Source organism: Chelonoidis abingdonii, chromosome 11, assembly GCF_003597395.2.
Source record: "Chelonoidis abingdonii isolate Lonesome George chromosome 11, CheloAbing_2.0, whole genome shotgun sequence".
Classification (NCBI taxonomy): Eukaryota; Metazoa; Chordata; order Testudines; family Testudinidae; genus Chelonoidis; species Chelonoidis abingdonii.
Genome location: NC_133779.1, coordinates 25,360,761 through 25,382,594, shown reverse-complemented (window position 1 = coordinate 25,382,594; position 21,834 = coordinate 25,360,761). Strand labels below are relative to the sequence as shown.

Below are 21,834 nucleotides of genomic sequence, written 5' to 3'. Positions count from 1 at the left end.
TGGGGGGGGGGGGGGAGATGAGCTCCTGTCCCCCCCCAGTCCTGGTCCCTGGGCTCCCTCGGGCAGCCCCTGCCCCTCCCTCCCCCAGCACTGACACCTGCCCTCCCCCCGTTCTCTAGCCCGGAGCGACTCCCCCCAGCGTGACGCGGGGGGGGGTATTGAGAGCTGAACCCGACCTGGCCTCCCCCAGCACATCCCAGCCCCCCCGCAGCCAGGGGGGCTCTGCCGGCTCCCCCCCTCCAGCCCCGAGCCCCCTGCTTCCCAGCTCGCCCGCCCATATCCCCGGCCCCAAGCCCCTCTGTCCATTGGCTTCTCTCCAGGGAAACAGGGTCGTAAACGGGGTGACCTGGGTCTCCTCTCAGCCCCCTCTGGCTGGAGCTGGCTGCTCAGGTCACCGGGATCCATTATCCCCCACTGGCCAGAACTGGCTGTGACGCCGGAGCCGGATCTATGGGTCACCAGTCGCTGGGGTCTCCAGCCTCCAGGCCATCGGCTGGGGTCCCAAGTTCCCTCTCCCGTCCTCTGTAACAACAAGCTCCCTCTCCCCTCCCCTCGCTAAACCAGTAACACCCCGGGGACACTAAGTCCCGCTTCTTCTGCACGCAACCCACTGGAAAACACAGAAAACCCCAAGAAAAACCCCCACTTTCTCACAGAGATGGTAGAAAACCCCAGCACAGGGAGGGGTAGAAAGAGTAACAGTTACCCCGAGGGGCTGAGCCACCTGCTGGGGTTGCAAAAATAGGACTGGTTTTTTTTTTATTTCCTCTCTCACAGGACGGTACCGCTCAGCACAGGCTTTCCCCAGGGCTGGGTTCTCAAACTGGCACAGACCATCCCAGGGCCTAGAAACTGCAGCTCCTTGCTCTCTGCTCGTTTTTACAGACATCCCCCAAGTGATGGCACACGTTTCGAGTGTTTAAAAAAATCCCTTCTCCGCCTATCTGACTGCATCACGTCTTCTAGCAGTTCACAAGTGTCTTATGTGCTGCTGGGATTCCCAGATTTGCAAAGTAAAACTATTCCCCCATGATTATTTTTCTTCCCTACTGTTCCTCACACCTTCTTGTCAACTCTTGGAAATCAGCCATTTTGATTACCACTACAAAAAGGTTTTTTTTCTCTCCTGCTGGTAATAGCTCACCTTAACTGATCACTCTTGTTAGCGTGTGTAGGGTAACACCCACTGTTTCATGTGCTCTGCGTATATACATATCTTCCTACTGTATTTTCCACTGCATGCATCCGATGAAGTGGGCTGTAGCCCATGAAAGCTTATGCTCAAATAAATTTGTTGGTCTCTAAGGTGCCACAAGTACTTCTGTTCTTTTTACTCTCTTCCTTGTAATCTATTTTAAACATCGTTTTTCTCCTTTGACAATGTTATTTTTTTATTACCCATACCACTTCATTGTCATTGTGCAGACGTAGGTCACTGTGCTATTTAATTTATATTTTAATAGCAAATGCTCATCAGAAATATTGATATGTAAAACACCACTACCTTGATATAATGCCACCCGATATAACACAAATTTGGATATAACGCAGTAAAGCAGCGTTCGGGGGTGGGGGCTGCGCAGTCCAGTGGATCAAAGCAAGTTCAATATAACATGGTTTCACCTATAACCTAACTGAGGTGTTCACAGATACGGGATTGGAATCAAGTCACCATTTTAGTCAAATCAGCAGATGAATACAGCAGAACGCCAGCCCTTATAAATCCTAAAACAGGAACCAAGGAGGTGGCAGTCCATTTGGCTATAAACCCCCGTTAGAGAATTTCACCCAATCCACCTGAAGCCAGTTGAATATTTCCATACTGAAACCAAATGATTGTTTAAGATACAGCCTCCAACCCAACTGATGCTTCCTCAGTAGATTTCACTAGTGTGTGGCTAACATTTCTCCTCCTTTTCCTCGATGCAGACCTAACTGAGACTTCAGTAAGCTGAAGTCTAACAGCGCTCACTGACATTGTGTCATGCCTAACCATCCGGCAGCAGCTATCTCACAATGCCCTATTCCTGCTCTGGTCACAATTGTGAACCTCTCTGCCCCAGGGTCATGGAGACTGGAAGCCACCGCTCCCTCGACACACCTATCCCCTGTCTGCTTTCGAATGCCTTTTCCTGGTTGCCCGAGCAACTTAGTAATGGCTCTTTTGCGGTGTGCAACTCCCCAACCAACCATCCTCGCTATACGCTCTGGCTGCGCTCCTGCTTGGAAGGAGAGTAGATGCAACGGGAGAATGAAGCGCTGCCACCAGCCAGGCCCTGTTTGAGACTCAACCAGAGAGGTATCCTCTTTGAGAAGCATTTTCTGACCAGAGCATTTCCCACAGTGCTCGTAAAGGAGAAGAAAGAGTTAGTGCTTCAGAAAATGTTGTGGGTGTGGGGAAAATGCTACAGATCACGCCACTCAATTTCCTTTTCTTTGGAATTTAGAAAAGACTGAAGCTGGGAGCAAAATTCCTGCCTCGTTGGAGGATCCAACACTTGATCTTTAGATGGTTGGGCAGCCAACCACGCTAAGATGATGCAGCAAGGGGCTGAAGCTGGCCTGAGGAGGCGGCCTGGCTGGTGCTTGGTAGTGGCAGGTAATATTGACCCCCACAGAGCTGTCCTGGCTTGCTTCTTAGCAGCAAACAAATCAATTCCCGCCCAGCCCTGTGAGAGGAACCTGGAACTAAGGGCAGCATCAGGATTTTCTCCTTTCACCCCTGCTGGGGCAGGCAGAGGTCTCGGGGGTGTTTTTAGAAGAACTGAATTTGGGAAACCAGCTTTTAATAACAAGCAGCTCAGGTTTAGTTTAAATTATTTTTTTTTTAAAATGGGAGTGGACGACAGGGGATGGATCACTTCATGATTGCCTGCTCTGTTCATTTGCTGTGACCCAGCTGACATTGTCGGAAGACAGGATACTGGGCTAGACAGACCTTTGGTCTGACCCAGTCTGGTCGCACTTATAAATGTAGTTGTTGCACTTATCAATATTTCTTTATCCTATATTTTACCTGCCATAGAAAGAAAGGTCTTTTTAATGATAAGGGAGTCTAGTTCAATCACTATTCAGAATCAGTGTGTGCACAGAAGCCTGTTGTTTTATTCCTTAGGTTCTGGTGCCTTCATTGGCCATTTCCTTTCATTTCTTTCTGTTAAAAAATAAAATATCCTGGGAGCGACACGACTACTGTGATGTGCCGTGTGGGTGTAGCCATGTCGGCACCCAGATATTAGAGAAAAGGTGGGGGAGGTGATATCTTTTATTAACCAACTTGTGTTGGTGAGAGACGTGAGCTTTTCTACCTGGTATTTGCTGTGACAGTCTGCGTTAAATTTCCCAGGCCTGAAGCAAAACTCTGTGTAAGCTCAAAAGTTTATCTGACATCAAATTAACTTTTCTGGATAGCCACCACTTTCTATATGACTAGCAGAACTGAAAGTCGCAGTGCTTCAATGGAATTCAGGTGATCAGGCTTGAACTGGTGATTAACTCCATGTTTAATTTCATTGCTAACAAGAACACAGTCAAAGATTATAGCATCTATTCATACACGTTAGTTTGCTTTTAAGCGAGCACTATGTCAATGTGCTTTACGCCAGCATAGGAGACTCCCATATCTGAGAGTTCATTTCTGTCTGTTCATTTCTGACGTAAGTGTGGGTGGAAGAGGTCTCAGGCTACGCAGGAAGGTTTGCATCCTGAGGAAAAGGACCTCAGCTCTATTTTAGCACTTTCTACTCTTTCAAAGAAGCAGGGAGGTGGAGGCGAAGTGGGACAAATGCAAAAGATACAAGAACAAAACTAGGAGACGAAAGAGTAGAATCAGGACTCAACCCATGTATACCCAGCAGTCTGGAATTGGAGCCTGAGGCATTCACTCATAGAATCACAGGAGTGGAAGGGACCTTGCGAGGTTGTCCAGTCCATCCCTGGCACTCGTGGCAGGACTAAGTATTATCTAAACCATCCCTGACAGGTGTTTGTCCAACCTGCTCTTAAAAATCCCCAATGATGGAGATTCCACAACCTCCCTAAGCAGTTTATTCCAGTGTTTAACCACCCTGCTAGTTAGGAAGTTTTTCCTAATGTCCGACCTAAACCTCCCTTGCTGCAATTTAAGCCCATTGCTTCTTGTCCTATCCTCAGAGGTTAAGGAGAACAATTTTTCCTCCTCCTTGTAACAACCTTTTATGTACTTGAAAACTGTGATCATGTCCCCTCAGTCTTCTCTTCTCCATGCTAAACAAACCCAATATTTTCCATCTTCCCTCAGAGGTCTTGTTTTCTAGACCTTTCATCATTTTTGTTGCTCTTCTCTGGACTTTCTCCAGTTTCTCCACATCTTTCCTGAAATGTGGAGCCCAGAACTGGACCCAATACTCCAGCTGAGGCCTGATCAGTGCGAAGTAGAGCGGAAGACTTACTTCTCGTGTCTTGCTCACAACACTCCTGTTAATGCATCCCAGAATCATGTTCACTTGTTTTACAACAATGTCACTCTGTTGACTCATATTTAGCTTGTGACCCACTGTGACCCCCAGATTCGTTTCCGCAGTTCTCCTTCCTAGGCAGTCATTTCCCATTTTGTACGTGTGCAACTGATTGTTCCTTCCTAAGTGGAGCACTTTGCATTTGTCTTTGTTGAATTTCGTCCTCTTTACTTAAGACCATTTCTCCAGCTTGTCCAGATCATTTTGAATTTTAATCCTATCCTCACCCCATTTCCTTCTGATGTTGCGGTGCATTTGTCCCACTCCTGCTCCTCTTCTATTTTATATTGAAATATATTTTAAATGAGAAAGACGGTGAATAAACCAAACAACCTGCGGTCCAGCACAACCTGGACCAGCATGAGAACACTTGGGAATGAAATAATCTGTCGCCAAAGGGGGAACTTGGCAACTCTAACAATCGCTCTGCTAGTAGGGTGACAGTATGAATGTGATGCTCAGGGCTCCTCTATACTATGAAAATTGGTGTGGATTAGGACAGGTCAAAGGGGAACATGCTAGCTAACTCCAGCCCCTGTGCTTGGGCTATGTCAGCACTGCATATATAGCGGTGTGTTTACATTAGGGTAGCTACTTCCAGCAGGCCAACGCCATGGAAAATCCTGGAGAGACAAAGCCCAGGTCAGTTTTCACTCAGTGTAGCTACTTGAGGTCACCCTGATTTCCCACACCTGGGGCTGATGAACACTCCTGGCAGGAGGGAAACACACTTCCATGACTCACAGGAGAAAGGAGTTGATGGAAAGGACCACTGAATTCACCCCTGAGAAGGGAGACCTGCAAAAGGAAACACGGGCAACTCACCTGGGTGAGCTGAGAGAACACGATGATGCAAATGCTATAAACAGCCCTAAAAAAAAAGTCACTGTGGGAATTAGCAAAAAAAATATTTTCTCTGCCCTGCACAAACTTTTTATGGTGTTTATCTATCCTGTGAGATCACTGATGTCTATTAAGGTGTGAGCATTGGATGAAACTTTTCCCTCACTCGCAGAGTTCTTAGGACGCTCTCCTGTGTGGATCCTCTGATGTTTAAAAAGGGCTGAGCCCTGAGGGAAAGTTTTCCCGCATTCACAGCATATATAGGGTTTCTCCCTTGTGTGCATTCTCTGATGATTAATGAGGCCTGAGCTCTGAGTGAATTTTTTCCCGCACTCACGGCACGTATAGGGTCGCTCTCCTGTGTGCATTCTCTGATGAGTAATGAGGCCTGAGCTCTGAGTGAAGGTTTTCCCGCACTCACCGCATTCATGGGGTCGCTCTCCTGTGTGGATTCTCTGATGAATAATGAGGCCTGAGCTCCAGGTGAACTGTTTCCTGCACTCACAGCATTCATAAGGGCGCTCTCCTGTGTGGATCCTCTGATGTTTATTAAGGTCATATTGGAAAGTGAAGCTCTTCCCGCACTCACAACATTCATAGGGTTTCTCTCCTGTGTGGATCTTCTTATGTCTGATAAGGGATGAACTCTGAGTGAAGCTTTTCCCACACTCGTAGCACTCATAGGGTCTCTCTCCGGTGTGGCTTGTCTGATGTTTAATAAGTTTTGATTTCTCACTGAACTGTTTCCCGCACTCAGAGCATTCATAGGGGTGCTCTCCCGCGTGGATCCTCCGATGTTTAAAAAGGGCTGAGCTCTGCGGGAACGTTTTCCCGCACTCGGAGCAGGTATAGGGGCGCTCTCCTGTGTGAATTCTCTGATGATTAAGAAGGCCTGAATTCTGAGTGAAGCTTTTCCCACACTCACAGCACGTATAGGGCCGCTCTCCCGTGTGCATTCGCTGATGACTAATAAGACCTGAACACTGAGTGAACTTTTTCTCGCACTCACAGCATTCGTAGGGGCGCTCTCCCGTGTGCATTCGCTGATGATTAATGAGTCCTGAGCTCCAGGTGAACTGTTTCCCGCACTCACAGCATTCGTAGGGGCGCTCTCCCGTGTGGATCCTCTGATGCTTATTAAGGTCGTATTTGAAAGTGAAGCTTTTCCCACACTCACAGCACTCATAGGGTCTCTCTCCCGTGTGGATCCTCTGATGTCGGATAAGGGATGAACTGTGGGTGAAGCTTTTCCCGCACTCACGGCACTGACAGGACCTGTCTCTTGTGTGGCTTGTCTGATGTTTAATAAGGCTTGATTTCTGACTGAACTGTTTCCGGCACTCATGGCACTCATAGGGTCTTTCTCCTGTGTGGCTTGTCTGATGTTTAATAAGTGTTGATTTCTCAATGAACTGTTTCCCGCACTCACAGCATTTGTAGGGGCGCTCTCCCGTGTGGATCTTCTGATGTTTAAAGAGGATTGAGCTCTGAGGGAAGGTTTTCCCACACTCGCTGCATTCATAGGGTCGCTCTCCGGTGTGGATTCGCTGATGATTGATAAGGACTGAGCTCCGAGTGAACCTTTTCCCACACTCACTACATTCATACGGTCTCTCTTCTGTGTGGCTCCTCTGATGTCTGATAAGGGTTGAGCTCCGAGTGAATTTTTTCCCACACTCATTGCACTCATAGGGTCTCTCTTGGGTGTGGTTTGTCCGATGCTTAATAAGGTTTGATTTCTCAATGAAGTGTTTCCCGCACTCACAGCATTCGTAGGGGCGCTCTGCTGTGTGGATCCTCTGATGTTTAATAAGGGTGGAGTTCAGAGTGAAGTTTTTCCCACACTCAGTACATGTGTTCTTTCTCTCTCCTGTGAGGGTTTTCTGCTGGACTGTGATTTCCTTGAAGTCCTGGTAAATTCGCTGACAATCAGTGGATTTGCCCACTTTCTCCCTTGGCTGGTTTCCCTTTGGACTTTGCTGACTCTCAGAGGCTTTTACTTGCACACGATGCCTGGACTCAGCCCCTTTGGATCCTTGCGATAATCCCCCGTGTGCTTCCACGTGCTCACCATCTTCCTGCTGAGGATTCTGCTCCTTGTCCTCAGTCGCCATCACATCCTCTGCTGGGACAGAGGGAGAAATCTCAGAAACAGGGTGGAAAAGGGAAACAAACTGAAACTAGAGCTGGAGAGAGAGAAAAAAACCTAATAGCTGAATTCTGCAAAACCCTTCCCCATAGGGAGAGAGGAAGGGAATGATTCTGCCTCCACATCCCATCAGGGAGGGAGCTGCTGCCAGGTGACAGTGAGGATGGGTAGGAAGCCATGAGCGACAGCTGCCCATAGGGTACAAGGCCTCCTGGGGATACTCCTGAATCCCAAGAGCTCACAAGGCTTTTCTAGGGAGTCCCAGCTCTTTCTTTCAAGCATTGTGAGTTCTTGATTTGGTTTAATGATGCCTCACCTGCGCAGGCGCCTCTGGGGATCTCTCCTTCCTCAGAGCCCTGGAGGTCCGGGACCCACGGCTCCTCCCCTCGTTCCAGCTGGGAGATCACGTCAGGTTTGGAAATGGGACACCCTGCTCAGGGGAAAGACAAAAAGGGGGATGAGAGGAATTCATGGGACATTTGTCACAAAGAAGATTGGATGACTTTTACCCCACCCCATTTTTAAGCAGTAAAATCCCGAGGGCAGCTCTCCAGATGCTCAAACGTGCAGGACACTCTGCTTAGGAGGGATTTGACAATCCGCATCTCTGCCGGGAACACACACAGCCAGACACGCCTCATCAAAGGAGCTGCTAAAACACAGGTCCCAGAAAGTAAAGACTCCAGCCAGAAAAGAAGTCACCTTGGACCTGTTTCTTCAACACAGAGAGAAATCCAGAGAGTTGTACAAGAGCCGGGATCGGCGAGCATGCGTTGATGGGGCTCAGGGCAGTAAGGAATAGGAGGGACTGGGGGTGTCACTAAATAGTCATATCTCAGGGCTTGTCTACACTTGAGACACTGCAGCTGCACTTCAGCGTGGCTGCTCACTGCAGCAATGCGAAGGGTTCCCCTGTCGCCTGGTGGACAGAAGCCTTATTTCCTGTTTAAAAATTAACTATTGTAACAACTGTAAAAGCCACATGTTTCTTTGAATTCTCTTGACATTTTCTGGGGTTTATGGGCATTCAGTGAAGGGCGACTGGTCCAAATATCAGGTTATTTGATCAAGCGATTCCTGAGAACCAGCCTTGCCAGCAGACACAGCTTTTTACATAAGAACGGCCAGACTGGGTCAGACCAAAGGCCCATCTAGCACAGTATCTGTCTGCCAACAGAGGCCGATGTCAGGTGTTCCAGAGGGAATGAACAGAACAGGAAATCACCAAGTGACCCTGCCCCTGTCGCCCATTCCCAGCTTCTGGCGAACAGAGGCTAGGGACATCATCCCCTGCCCAGCCTGGCTTAATAGCCCATTGTGACCTGTCCTCCATGAACTTATCTAGTTCTTTTTTGAATCCTGTTATAGTCTTGACCTTAACATCTCTGGCAAGGAGTTCCCCAGGTTAACTGTGTGTGTGTGTGAAGAAATACTTCCTTTGTTTGTTTAAACCTGCTGCCTATTCATTCATTTGGTGACCCTAGTTCTTGTGTTATAGAAAGTAGTAAACAACACTTCCTTATTGACTTTCTCCACACCAGTCATGAATTTATAGACCTCTAGCATATCCCCCTTAGTCGTCTCTTTTCCAAGCCGAAAAGTCCCAGTTTTATATAATCTCTCCTCATATGGAAGCCGTTCCATACCCCTAATCATTTTTGTTGCCCTTTTCTGAACCTTTTCAATTCCAATACATCTTTTCTGAGATGGGCAACCACATCTGCACACGGTATTCAAGACGTGGGTGCACCACGGATTTATATAGAAGCAATATGTTATTTTCTGCCTTATTATCAATCCCTTTCTTAATGATTCCCAACCTTCTGTTCACTTTTTGCCGGCCGCTGCACATAGAGTGGATGTTTTAGAGAACTATCCACACTGACTCCAAGATCTCGTTCTTCAGTGGTAACAGCTAATTTAGACCCCATCATTTTATATGTATAGTTGGGATTATGTTTTTCCAATGTGCATTACTTTGCATTTATCAACATTAAATTTAATCTGCCATTTGTTGACCAATCATCAAGTTTTGTATAGTTTAACCAGTTTGCCCACTGAACTCAGGCTTACAGACCTGTAACTGCCGGGATCACCTCTGGAGCCCTTTTTAAAAACTGGCATCACACTAGCTATCCTCCAGTCATCATGATTTAAATGATAAGTTAACAAACTACAGTTAAAGCAGCAGAGAATCCTGTGGCACCTTATAGACTAACAGACGTTTTGGAGGTGAGCTTTCGTGGGTGGATTACCCACTTCGTCGGATGCTGTCTTACGCACTTCATTGGTATCAACCCACGAAAGCTCATGCTCCAAAACGTCTGTTAGTCTATAAGGTGCCACAGGATTCTCTGCTGCTTTTACAGATCCAGACTAACACGGCTACCCCTCTGATACTAAACTACAGTTAGTAGTCCTGCAATTTCACATTTGAGTTCCTTCAGAACTCTTTGGTGAATCCCATCTGGTCCCGGAGACTTATTACTGCTTAATTTATCAGTTTGTTCCAAAACCTCCTCTAATGACACCTCAATCTGGGGCAGTTCCTCAGATCTGTCACCTAAACAGAATGGCTCAGGTTTGGGAATCTCCCTCACATCCTCAGCCGTGAAGACCGATGCAAAGAATTCATGTAGTTTCTCCGCAATGGCCTTATCGTCCTTGAGTGCTCCTTTAGCATCTCAATCGTCCAGTGGCCCCACTGGTTGTTTAGCAGGCTTCCCGCTTCTGATGTACTTTTAAAAAAATTGCTATTAGTTTTTGAGTCTTTGGCTAGCTGTTCTTCAAATTCTTTTTCTGGCCTTCCTAATTATATTTTTACACTTCATTTGCCAGAGTTCATGCTCCTTTCTATTATCCTCACTAGGATTTAACTTCCACTTCTTAAAGGATGCCTTTTTGCCTCTCACTGCTTCTTTTACGTTGCTGTTTAGCCACGGTGGCACTTTTTTGTTTCTCTTACTATGTTTTATAATTTGGGGGATACATTTAAGTTGAGCCTCTATTATGGTGTCTTTAAAAAGTTTCCATGCAGCTTTCAGGGATTTCACTTCTGGTGCTGTACCTTTTAATGTCTGTTTCACTAACCTCCTCATTTTTGTGTAGTTCCCCTGTCTGAAATTAAATGCTACAGTGTTGGGTTGCTGTGGTGTTTTCCCCACCACAGGGATGTTAAATTTAATTAGATTATGGTCATTGTTACCGATCAGTCCAGATATATTCACCTCTTGGACCAGATCCTGGGCTCCACTCAGGATGAAATCAAGAATCGCCTCTCCTCTTGTGGGTTCCAGGACCAGCTGCTCCAAGAAGCAGTCATTTAATGTGTCAAGAAACTTTATCTCTGCATCCCGTCCTGAGGTGATACGTACTCAGTCAATATGGGGATACTTGAAATCCCCCATTATTACTGAGATTTTCATTTTAATAGCCTGTCTAATGTCCCTGAGCATTTCACAGTCACTATCACCATCCTGGCCAGGTGGTAGGTAATATCTCTCTATTGCTATATTCTTATTCGAACATGGAATTACTATCCATAGAGATTCTATGGTACCGTTTGGTTCATTGAAGATTTTTACTTCATTTGATCCTATGCTTTCCTTCACATACAGTGCCACTCCCGCACCAGCACAACCTGTTCTGTCCTTCCGATATATTCTGTACCCTGGTATTACTGTGTCCCATGGATTATCCTCATTCCCCCAAGTTTCTGTGATGCCCATTATATCAATCTCCTCATTTAATACAAGGCACTCTAGTTCACCCATCTTATTATGTAGACTTCTAGCATTGGTTTATAAGCACTTTAAAAACCTGTCACTTTTTAGCTGTCTGCCATTACATGACGGAATTGAATGGGACTTTTTTTCATTTGATTGTTTCTCATCAGGTCCGACCCATATTTTAGCATCTCCCATCATCTTACAAAACTGTCTTGTTCTTATAACATTTCCTTGCACACAGTTCAGGCTATGGCTCTCCTTGTCCCCTGACTTATCTCAGTCACTCGGTTAGTACATCATACCCACTACTTTTGCGGGTAGCCAGAAGTGACAAAGTCTGTGGAACTTGGAATTTCAGAGCAGCACAAGCCAAACTGGTGAGTTGATGACACTGAAATGCACATGTGCTGCCAGAGTAAATCCCTTCTAACTGCTAGAGGGTTTCCTGCAATCCGCTGTCACTGTCAAAAGTTGGCCCAAGGGGATGTGCTGTGGCCATTCAACCTGAACTTGGAATTTGAGATTGAGCCCTGTCACTCAGACAATGGGTGTTGGGCATTTTTCTTGCATTCTGCAGATGCGCATCTTGGATGTTCTGCCCTCTGATACTAAAATGTTTGGGTCTAGAGTAGTATTTTAAAATCCAGATGCAGACTCTTGCCTGGTCTGTACTTAAAAGTTTTGCCAGGATAGTCCTCTCAGGTAGGGGTGTGAAAAAAACCAACCCAGCGATGCCCACAAAAGCCATTACAATCTTTACTTACGAGAGCTGAGGAGCCCAAAACCTGGACCTGCTGCTACCGGAACCCCAGGGAGTGTCTGGTGCTGAGGAACCTGGAGACCCCTGTACCATATGGACGGCTGCAGCCAGACACCCAGTAGGAAGTGACCGAGGGAGGGTGAGCGACCGATACCTCCCACTCTTATGAAGTCAGTGTGTTTTGGTAGGATTCCCCACTGACCCCATGGAGGATTGCTCCACCGCTGTCAGGACCCTGGGTTGGAGCCCGGTGGAGTTGGATGGTCCCAGCCCCCCTACCGGGGGTCGTCACAGGCACCAGCCACTAGGCCCCCGTTTTGCCTCCAAAGGTAGCTGTATTGACTCCCGCTATTAGGCTGCACAGCCAAAGGGGCACATTGAATAGACTCCAGCCGCTAGGCTGCATTACCTCACTCAGGAAGAGGCAACAGACGGACCCTGGCCATTGGGCCACACTGGACTGACTAAACTGGGGGAAGGGGGGGTTAGAAAACTGACGTAGGTGAAGAGAGGCAGAGTTACCTCCCCCACCCCGACTTAAGGGGTCGATGAGGTACGAAGCCCTCCACAGAGCCATTAAAAAAAACCCAGCAAGGTAATGAAATACCCACATGCGCCATTCATGCAGAGTTCAAGGGAAGACGCAGAGTCTTCATCTCAGGAAGTCTCATGTCAAGGCAGGATGCCTTTTTTGGAGAGGATTTAGTCCAGCACAAGCTGTTCAGCTCAGTACAGCAGTAACTGGATGAAATTCTAGTGCCTGAGTGACACAGGAGATCAGACTAGGTGACCTAACCATCTCTTCTGGCCATACAAATCTCTGACTCTATAATAGATACGAGGAAGGACGAAGAACGTGCTATTGTCTGTGTTGTGTTCACAGGTGGGAATCCCAGCATTTATTGGCACGCCCCCCAGCTGTGTGCCTTGGGCCAGCTGTAGCTATAAGGGGATGCTGGATGGATTACTTGGCACAGCTGTGACTGTGACATAGAAAGAGGTGTGACTGGAACTTGGCAGACCAAGTATCCCTCATTTCTGTGCCGAGTGTTGTAGGTTGTGTTCGTGAAGGAACACAGGGGGGTGCTCTTGTCCCAGAGATTGGCAGCGGCCCGGGGGCCGTACATGCTAGCTGTGTCCGGGGCTCAATGAGGGGTAAACGAAGTCAGTGGCTCAGAAGGACTCCTCGGGGGTGAGATCTCTGAGCCGGTTTGTGCAGAGCAGGCTCAGTGTTTGAGGGCCAGCCAGGGGTGGGCAGCTTCTGTTCATGACGCTGGACCTAATCCAAGTTTTGCTTCAGCAAAGAGAAGGCGTTAGACTGTGTGTATGCTCTGTTCCCAGAGTGCTGCTGTGTGTGTCACTGGCATGTCGGGGTGATGCTCAGACAGGGCAGCGGAAAGGCTCCATTGTGGGGGTAGCGTGAACCTTAATTCTGCATTCCCCCTTCTCAGAACCGAAGGGACGGGAACCCTTACCCAGCGAGGTCACATTCTCGTAGTTCTCCTGCATGACGACTCTGTAGAGGGCTCTCTGAGCGGGGTCCAGCAGAGCCCCCTCTTCCCTGGTGAAATACACAGCCACCTCCTCAAAGGTCACCGGCCCCTGAAAGAGCAAGAGTCCAACACTCAGTACCTGCTGCCCCACTCACAGCCCCACTATTCATGGGGGAGAGGAGCCAACCAAAGTGAAGCTCTGGGTGGCTTGCAGTCAAGAGTCCCACCCCCATCCCGCCCAGAGCATCCAGGAAACGCCAGAGTGAGGGGACGCACAGATGGATACAGGAGATGGAGCCCCTAGCAAGGTCCAGGGCGACCTCCCTGGTAGGAAGCCCAACACCCTCCTAGCTCCCCTAAGTCTGACTGGTGGGTGCCTCCTTCATACCTCACAGCAGCCACTGGTTAGTCAGGTCAGGCTCCAGCACTGGGAGTCTGGTCAGTTTTCCTAACCCCATCAAGGTGAGGTGTTTCCTGTACCACAGATTAGGGCATTTCCACCACCGAACCCCATGGGTCTGTTCCTAGACTCTAGGCCACTCATTAAACAGATCCCAGCAAGTTTGTCACACCCTGTCCTCCTCCCTTTCTCTACCCTCTGCATTCCCTGCCCTGCTCCAACCTCCAAACCAAACTGCGCAAACCTTCCCATCTCCTGTGTATTTGCTGCCCCGTCCCTCCTACAGGAACCCACCAGCCACCCCAGTTAATCCCTACCTGAACTGGCTCCTCTGCAGCCATTTCTCTCCCCTGTCCCATGGGAGGACGAGATGAGCCGGAGCGAGACACGGACGTCATTCTGCAGCCTGGCAGGGCGAGAAGGGCAGTTGTGGAGGTTTCAGAACAGGCTTTAGTTCATTTCATGTCATGATTCCCCCAGCCCCTTTCACTGCAGACAGACATCCTACATTCTGCCATGCTGGGAACATGCTCGATCGATTTATTGATGTAGACCTGGCCCCTCCTGCAGGCTATGTTCACAGACACATTTTTAAGTAACAAATATCAGGGAGTACCCACGTTAGTCTGTATTCACAAAAACAATGAGGAGATTGGTGGCACCTTAGAGACTAACACATTTATTTGGGCAGAAGCTTTCGTGGGCTAGAACCCACTTCATCAGATGCACGGAGTGGACAATACAATAGGTAGGTATAAATACACAGCTCATGAAAAGATGGGAGTTGCCTTACTAAGTGGAGGATCAGTGCTAACGAGCCAATTCAATTAGGGTGGATGGGGCCCATTTCCAACAGCAGCTGTGTGCCAGCAATGCCCCTCTGCCATGTACATTGGCCAAACCGGACAGTCCTTACGCAAAAGAATAAATGGACACAAATCTGACATCAAGAACTGTAACATTCACAAAGCAGTCGGAGAGCACTTCAACCTCCCAGGATACTCAATAACAGAGTGAAAAGTGGCCATTCTTCAACCAAAAAACTTCAAAACCAGACTCCACCAAGAAACTGCAGAACTGGAATTAATTTGCAAACTGGACACCATTGAATTAGGCCTGAACAAAGACCGGGAGTGGATGGGTCACGGCAAAAAATAATTTCCCCTCTGTTGATATTCGGACCTTCTTGTCAACTGTTAGGAACAGGCCACATCCACCATGACTGAATTGTCTTACCAAGTGGGGGGTCAGCGCTAACGAGGCCAACCCCCATCTTTTCAGGGGCTGTGTATTTATACCTCCCTATTGTATTGTCCACTCCATGCATCTCATGAAGTGGATTCTAGCCCACGAAAGCTTCTGCCCAAATAAATTTGTTAGTCTGTAAGGTGCCACCAGACTCCTTGTTGTCCCAGTAACGAAGCCTCTGCTAGAAAAGAGCAGAACCAAAGTAATGAGTTGGGGAGATTCCCGCTGACACTGACCTCAGGGCAGCCACACCCCGGCAGGAGGGATATGGAGTCAGGAACTGGCTTTTCCTCTCTCATAAGAACATAAGAGCAGCCGTACTGCGTCAGACCAAAGGTCCATCTAGCCCAGTATCCTGTCTACCGACAGTGGCCAATGCCAGGTACCCCAGAGGGAGTGAACCTAACAGGGAATGATCAAGTGATCTCTCTCCTGCCATCCATCTCCACCCTCCGACAAACAGAGGTTAGGGATACCATTCCTTACCCAGCCTGGCTAATAGCCATTCATGGACTTAACCTCCATGAATTTATCCAGTTCTCTTTTAAACACTGTTATAGTCCCAGCCTTCACAACCGCCTCAGGAAGGAGTTCCACAAGTTGACCGTGTGCTGTGTGAAGAAGAACTTCCTTGTATTTGTTTTAAACCTGCTGCCTATTCATTTCATTTGATGACCCCTAGTTCTTGTATTATGGGAATAAGTAAATAACTTTTCCTTATCCACTTTCTCCACATCACTCATGATTTTATAGACCCCTATCATATCCCCCCTTAGTCTCCTCTTTTCCAAGCTGAAGAGTCCTGCCTCTTTAATCTCTCCTCATACGGAACCCTCTCCAAACGCCTAATCATTTTAGTTGCCCTTCTCTGAACCTTTTCTAATGCCAGTATATCTTTTTTTAGGTGAGGAGACCACATCTGTACACAGTATTCGAGATGTGGGCGTACCATGGATTTATATAAGGGCAATAAGATATTCTCTGTCTTATTCTCTATCCTCGCATCCCGCCCAAGGGTGCTCTGTTACATGTGTCTGGGCAGATTAGAGTCCTGGAAATCTCTCTTCCCACTTCTTTCTCCCACTTCCCTTTTCAGACTCTCTTTCCTGTGCCCCCTCTCCCTGCCCCTCAGGCTGGAAAAGTCCCATTCCTGGATTGTTTGCTCTCCCATGGCTGGATTTGCTCCTGGCAATTGCTAATGGGAGGGGCTGTTTGTGCAGCGTCACTTTCATGCCAGTCCCCGATGTAGTAGAAAAGAGAGAGTCTGAGGCAGGAGGCCTGGTGAAAGGCCTAAGGCCCCGCTGCTATAAAGTAAACTTAGCAAAGAGTCAGGCCCTGTTACAAAACAGATGCCAACTTGCAAGTTCACCGTGTGGTCCATGAACTTGGTAAGAACCGGGCTGGCGTTGCACAAACACAAGCACTCCCAGGCACCAAGAAGTCACGTAAACACCTACCAGAGGGGTAGTGCCAGAGCACCCCGATACACACTCCCCACAGATGATACAGGGACACTGACCCCTCCAAACCATCAGGGCAGGAGGGCAGGGTGATGGATTGAGATGTTTTGATCTAATCACCAAGCACAAGGTGAAGGCTGGTAACACATAACTAGCTTGTATCTGTGTAGAAGAGAGCGGTCACAGAGGGGGTGGAAAGTCCCACCAACTCTCTGAGCCAAGTCCATTGTAACGGGCGTCCATGTGTTAGTGTCCCCAAACAGTCTGCCAGGCATTAGGACTGTGCATCGTTAACAATAAACCAGGCCAAGCACCTCCACTGCTCAACCCAAGTCCATGGTCCTTAGGGGCAGTTCGATCCAGGCTTGTGGTGCCGGCTCCCTGGCCAGAGCTGGTCAAGCACACAGAGGAAACACACACAGCCAAGCACTGACAACAGAGGGGGACAGAGAGTTTGAGCAGCCGTCCCTGCTTTACCCGCAACCAGAGCTCTGTGGGGAGAGCAGCTAATGAACCCACCTCCCCACAGGGTCGGGTGCTGATCTCATTTGCCCCACTGTCCATCTGGAGTCACTCCTTGTCTTTCCTTGCAGTGACTCCGGATTAACACCGGTCTCAATGACACCAGAACCACAGTTCAGAAAGGATGAGGCCAGAATCCTCTGCAGCAGATCACTGGGTGGGGCTCCTAACCCCTTCCCACCTCCCTCGATCTAAGGCAAGGACTCGGGGCAACAGTTTTCCCTCCACAACCTGAAGTTCCTGCAGTTTTCCAGAGGGGAGAGAAGCAGAAATCGGAGGTGGCTTCACCTCACGGTGATAAGTGGCTAGAAAGTTACCACCAGCCTCTGCTGGCCAGTCGCACAGGCAAGGGAGCCCTGGGGGGGGTGCACCTTTAATAGGAGAAGGAAAGGAACAAAGGGGCCAACATAGGTAAGAAATGTCCATGGCTTGTCACTAGCAAATAATGGCCTCCATGGATCCACCCCAGAGGTGGCTGCATCTTAGCACTGTAATAAGCAACCCCTCAGGGAGACCATTTGTCATGGGGTTTGGGAAACTCCTGGACCCGCACTGCACTCAGAGTGACGACCTCATCCCGTGTCGGCTGGAGCAGAGAAAAGGGTCCAACCAACTCTCCTGTTACCAGCCGGGACCCACTGATCCCCCAAACAGGGAGAGGCCTCTGGCTTCGACGTGTATTAAAGATGTGGCTGGTCTCTTTTATGGGCAAACATTTTAACAGAGATAAAGGGGGGAAGAAATGGTTCTCAAAGGAGAGGGGAAAGATCAACACTGGGAAATTTAACCCCCTGCAACCTCCAGGATGGAGAAGGACTCAGGGCAACAGGTTTCCTCCAAGGAAGGAGAAGTTGCTGGGATTTAGGAACCTGGGGAACAGCCCCAAACCTGAGAGGATTTTTAACTGACGTTTGATAATGACATAGAAAGAGGCAAAACCTGAGATTCGAGACCGATGCTCAGAAATGTAAGAGAAAAGGGCAGAAATGTGAGGGATTTTTTGATCTATTCTTGCAAATTATAGAGAGGAAAGTGGAAAATCAGAGGGTTTTTATATCAGTTGTTGATATGAGGTAAAATCTGAGTGTATTTCCCATCAATATTTGATAAATTAACAGAGTGAAAAGAGGCGACATTTGCAAAAAAAAAATTATATTCATGCTCAAGAATTTGAGAGAAAGGCTAAATCTGAGATTTTCTCAGGGTCTATTAAATCAGTAATCGACAACTAGAGAGAAAGTGAGGCAAAATTTTAGGATATTTTATATTGAACTTTGAGAGTTGTGGGGGAAACGGGTCCCAAACTCCCCCATTTGATCACGTGAGAGAAAAACACTAAGATCTGAGGGGATTTTATGCTGCTATTAAATAAGGAGAGGAAGAAGGGGGACAGTTTGACTGGGTTTTATGTGACTGTCCAACACATAAACAGAAAGTGACGGTTCCCCCCACCACCACCATTCACGTGGGCCTCAGGGAGCCCTTGGGGGGACCTGTTTTAAGGGGGCCGAGGAGGGGGAGCTGGAAGGTCCCTGGATGAGGGAAGGGGCAGCGGGTGGGATGAGCAGAGGCTGGGGCAACTGTTGGCAGTTCGGGGGATTGTGTAACGGGGTCTGGGCCGTCCCCATGGGGGACACGTGCTCCCCCCTTCCCCGCCCTGGCACAGACAGGCCCCCCCTCATCCCCACCGCAGAGGCAGCCAGGTCTCAGGGCTCCCCCCAGACATCCCCCACTGAACCCAACCCCTTTGGGGGGACGACTCAAGGCGACAATTTCCCCCCAGGCCCAGGGCAAATCGCTGCAGATACAATGGGTGGGGACCCCCCCATGGGACGGGGTTGTAAAGGGACATTGGAGGGTTATGGGGAGAACAGGGGGTATGGGGGGAGCGGAAATGGGGGGGGTCGCCCCGTGTTTTACACCCACGTGTGACACAGGGAGAGAAAAGGGGACGAACTGGAGAGAATCTGTATGGGGGGGGGGGGGGAACGAATCTGGGAGATGTAATCTTGTATTGGGGGGTGGCGGAGGGAGTGTGTCTAAAAACTAAGGGACCTGGATCCATTACCTCCCAGTGGATTTCCATGCTGCCCCAGAGACAGTTCACCCCCCAAACAGGGGAACCCACCACACGCAGTGTAAGAACCCTCCCGGCCAGGAGGCTCTTTATGTTCTTCTGCTCCACCTCCGCAGATCTACATCGCGTCTTGTTACGTATACTCTGGGCTCCTGCCTTCACTTGCTCCCGGCCCTTTCCTGTGCCACTGCGCCATACCAGCCGGGCGGCGCGCTAACCCTGCGCCGGGCCCATGAGGGCCCCAGCACCCCCTCCCCGAGGAGAGAACCAGGGTCCTGGCTCCGACCCGCAGCGTGCTCTAAACCGCACCAGCCCCCCACTACCCTCCAGAAAGCCGCGGGAAGAGAACGAGGAGTCCTGCTCCAGCCCCCCTGCTCTGACCCACCAGCCCCCACTCCCCCTCCAAGAGCTGGGGAGAGAACCAGGAGTCTACTCCTAGCCCCACCTGCTCTAACCCACCAGCCCTACTCCCACTCTACCCAGAGCTGGGGAGAGAACCAGGAGTCCTGACTCCCAGCCCTCCTGCTCTAACTCACGCAGCCCCCACTCCCCCACCAGAGCCGGGGAGAGAGCCAGGAGTCCTGGCTGCAGCCCCCCTGTCTCTAACCCACCAGCCCTACCCCTCCAGAGCTGGGGAGAGAACCCAGGAGATCTGACTCCCAGCCCCCACTGTCTAACACACGAGCCCACTCACACTCGAGCATGGGAGAAGAACCGGGATCTGATCCCAGCCCACCTGCTCTAACCCACGAGCCCCTACTCCCCTCTCAGACCAGGGAGAGAACCCAGGAGTCCGGCCCCAACCCCGCCCTCGACCCACAGCCCCCACTCCCTCCTAGAGCCAGGAGAGAAACCGCACGTCCTGTGCTCCCTGAGCTCCCTTGATCTAACCCACCAGGCCAGGCTCGCCCGAGCCTGAGTCTCTGGCTACCCACCCGCCTTGCTCTAAAGACACCATCCCAGTCCACTCCCCAGATGCCGGGAAGAGAACCGAGTCGCTGGCTCCCAGCCCCCTGCCTGACCACCCAGACCACCACTAGAACGTCACTCCAAGAAGCAGGGGAGAACCCAGGATCCTGGCCCCGCCCCCCTGCCTAACCACTAAGAACCACTCGCCTCCCAGATCCAGGCAACCCCCTCTAGCTGCTAGCAGTAGCTGATGCAGAGGCGGGGGAGGGACTGGGAGACCGTCTGGGAAGCTAGACACCTGGGTTCGTCATCGCACGAGGCAGCTGTGGCCCAAAGCAGCCTGGAAAGGGCTGAGTCTTGGCTCTGGGAAGTCTGCAGGGTTACGAAGTGGTTCCTGTGCCAGCTAGCCAGGTCCAGAAGGATGCTCTGCCCCACCGCCCACCCGCCCGCCCCAGCTCAGGATGCTGCTCTTGTACCGATCCAGCTGATTCCAGTGTGTGCTCAGGGGTCCAGTGAGCAGGGAGTCCCAGGCTCGGCACACAGGTCCATGACACGCCTCTCTGCCGGGGCGTTGGCAGAGAAAACCCTCCTAGCCTGACCTGAGTGGAGGCTGGCCGCACTCAGTAGTTGGGAGTCTCAGCACCAGCTAACATGGTGAGAGGGTTCGGGTAGCAGCCCCTCTCGGGGAACCCCAGATACCCCTGGGACCCAGCCCCCTCAAAGCCAGAACCACTCTGACACTCCCTGGCCCAGAGACCTCCACTGCCAGCAGGACACACGACCAGGGCCTCCCCGAGACTGTTCACCCCAGACAACTTCCACCCATGACCCACCCAGGCCCCACCACCTAGGACCCTCCCATAGCACCACTGAATACTCCCTCAGGTCCTTCGCGCGTCCCCCACACCACCAACACACTGGTATTTTTCCCCTGGCTCTCCCAGTCTCCCACCCAGACACCCCTGGGACGCCAGCAGCCCTCAGCCAGGAACCCTCTGAACACCACCTCCTGGCATGAGACCGCCCACTGCCTGCAGGACATAGACCACCCAGGGCCCTCCCCGAGACTCACCCCGGGAACAGACACTTCCCATGAGCCCCCCATAGGCCCACCACTAGGATACCTCTCGTCTCCCATAGCTATCCCTGATGCTCCCCTCAGGTCCCTTCCTGTCTCCCTTTCATCCCACCCAACACATCGGTTCCCCCAGCTCTCCTCAGTTTTCCACCCTTCCCTTTGCTGTGTCCCTTCTCCAAATCCCTGAATCTTCCCTCCTGGCCCATCCTCCAATCTTCCTGACTCTTGCTTCATCCAACACCCTTCGTATCCAGAGCGCCCCACCCACCCCACTCTTATCCCTTGCCCCTGCTATAGGTCCCCAATACAACTGTGACTGACTGTTACCCTACTCCATTTATTACCACCTCCCACTGTCTCTCCTTTGACTTCTCTGTCTTTCTTGCTCTCACTCTCAGGCCCCCTAAAGCCCCAATGCTCCTTGCACCCCGATCCACCGCCTGGCCCCTCTCCAGCCCGAGTGCCCCGCAGCCCCTGTGCCGGCTGCAGCGGGCTTGCTTGGTGATGGGAGGAAGATGCATTGACAGCTGCCTGTGGGGGTGGGGAGCCCAGGCCCCTACTCGCTGTCTGGCATTGGCAAGTCAAAGCGGGTTGGGACACCCTGCATCGGGTGTTGCTAACCGTTCATGCCCTGCTCTGCCACCGTTTGGGCATTGTACGAGGTCCAGCTA

At 50.2% G+C, this 21,834-nt stretch overlaps 3 protein-coding genes across 8 annotated transcripts in view; 1 reads left to right on the top strand and 2 right to left on the bottom strand.

Moving 5' to 3' along the window:
• LOC116831252 (uncharacterized) overlaps positions 1 to 14,328 on the bottom strand; it is a 110,396-nt gene extending 96,068 nt beyond the window's left edge. Inside the window, 5 exon segments of the mRNA XM_075070441.1 lie at positions 5,524 to 7,464; positions 7,805 to 7,918; positions 13,452 to 13,578; positions 14,187 to 14,225; positions 14,227 to 14,328. Coding sequence (XP_074926542.1) covers positions 5,524 to 7,464; positions 7,805 to 7,918; positions 13,452 to 13,578; positions 14,187 to 14,225; positions 14,227 to 14,328 — 2,323 coding nt within the window.
• Positions 1 to 21,834, bottom strand: part of LOC116824745 (uncharacterized) — an 864,335-nt gene that overhangs the window by 477,173 nt on the left and 365,328 nt on the right. The window contains exon 1 of one of the 6 annotated variants that reach the window (XM_075070364.1): positions 7,805 to 7,867. The exons of the other annotated variants lie outside the window; for them this stretch is intronic. The gene's annotated coding sequence lies outside the window, so the exon portion shown is untranslated. Of the gene's footprint in view, positions 1 to 7,804; positions 7,868 to 21,834 lie in introns of those variants that run through there. 6 annotated transcript variants of the gene reach the window in all.
• Positions 1 to 21,834, top strand: part of LOC116829256 (uncharacterized) — a 385,131-nt gene that overhangs the window by 298,243 nt on the left and 65,054 nt on the right. The window lies entirely within an intron of this gene.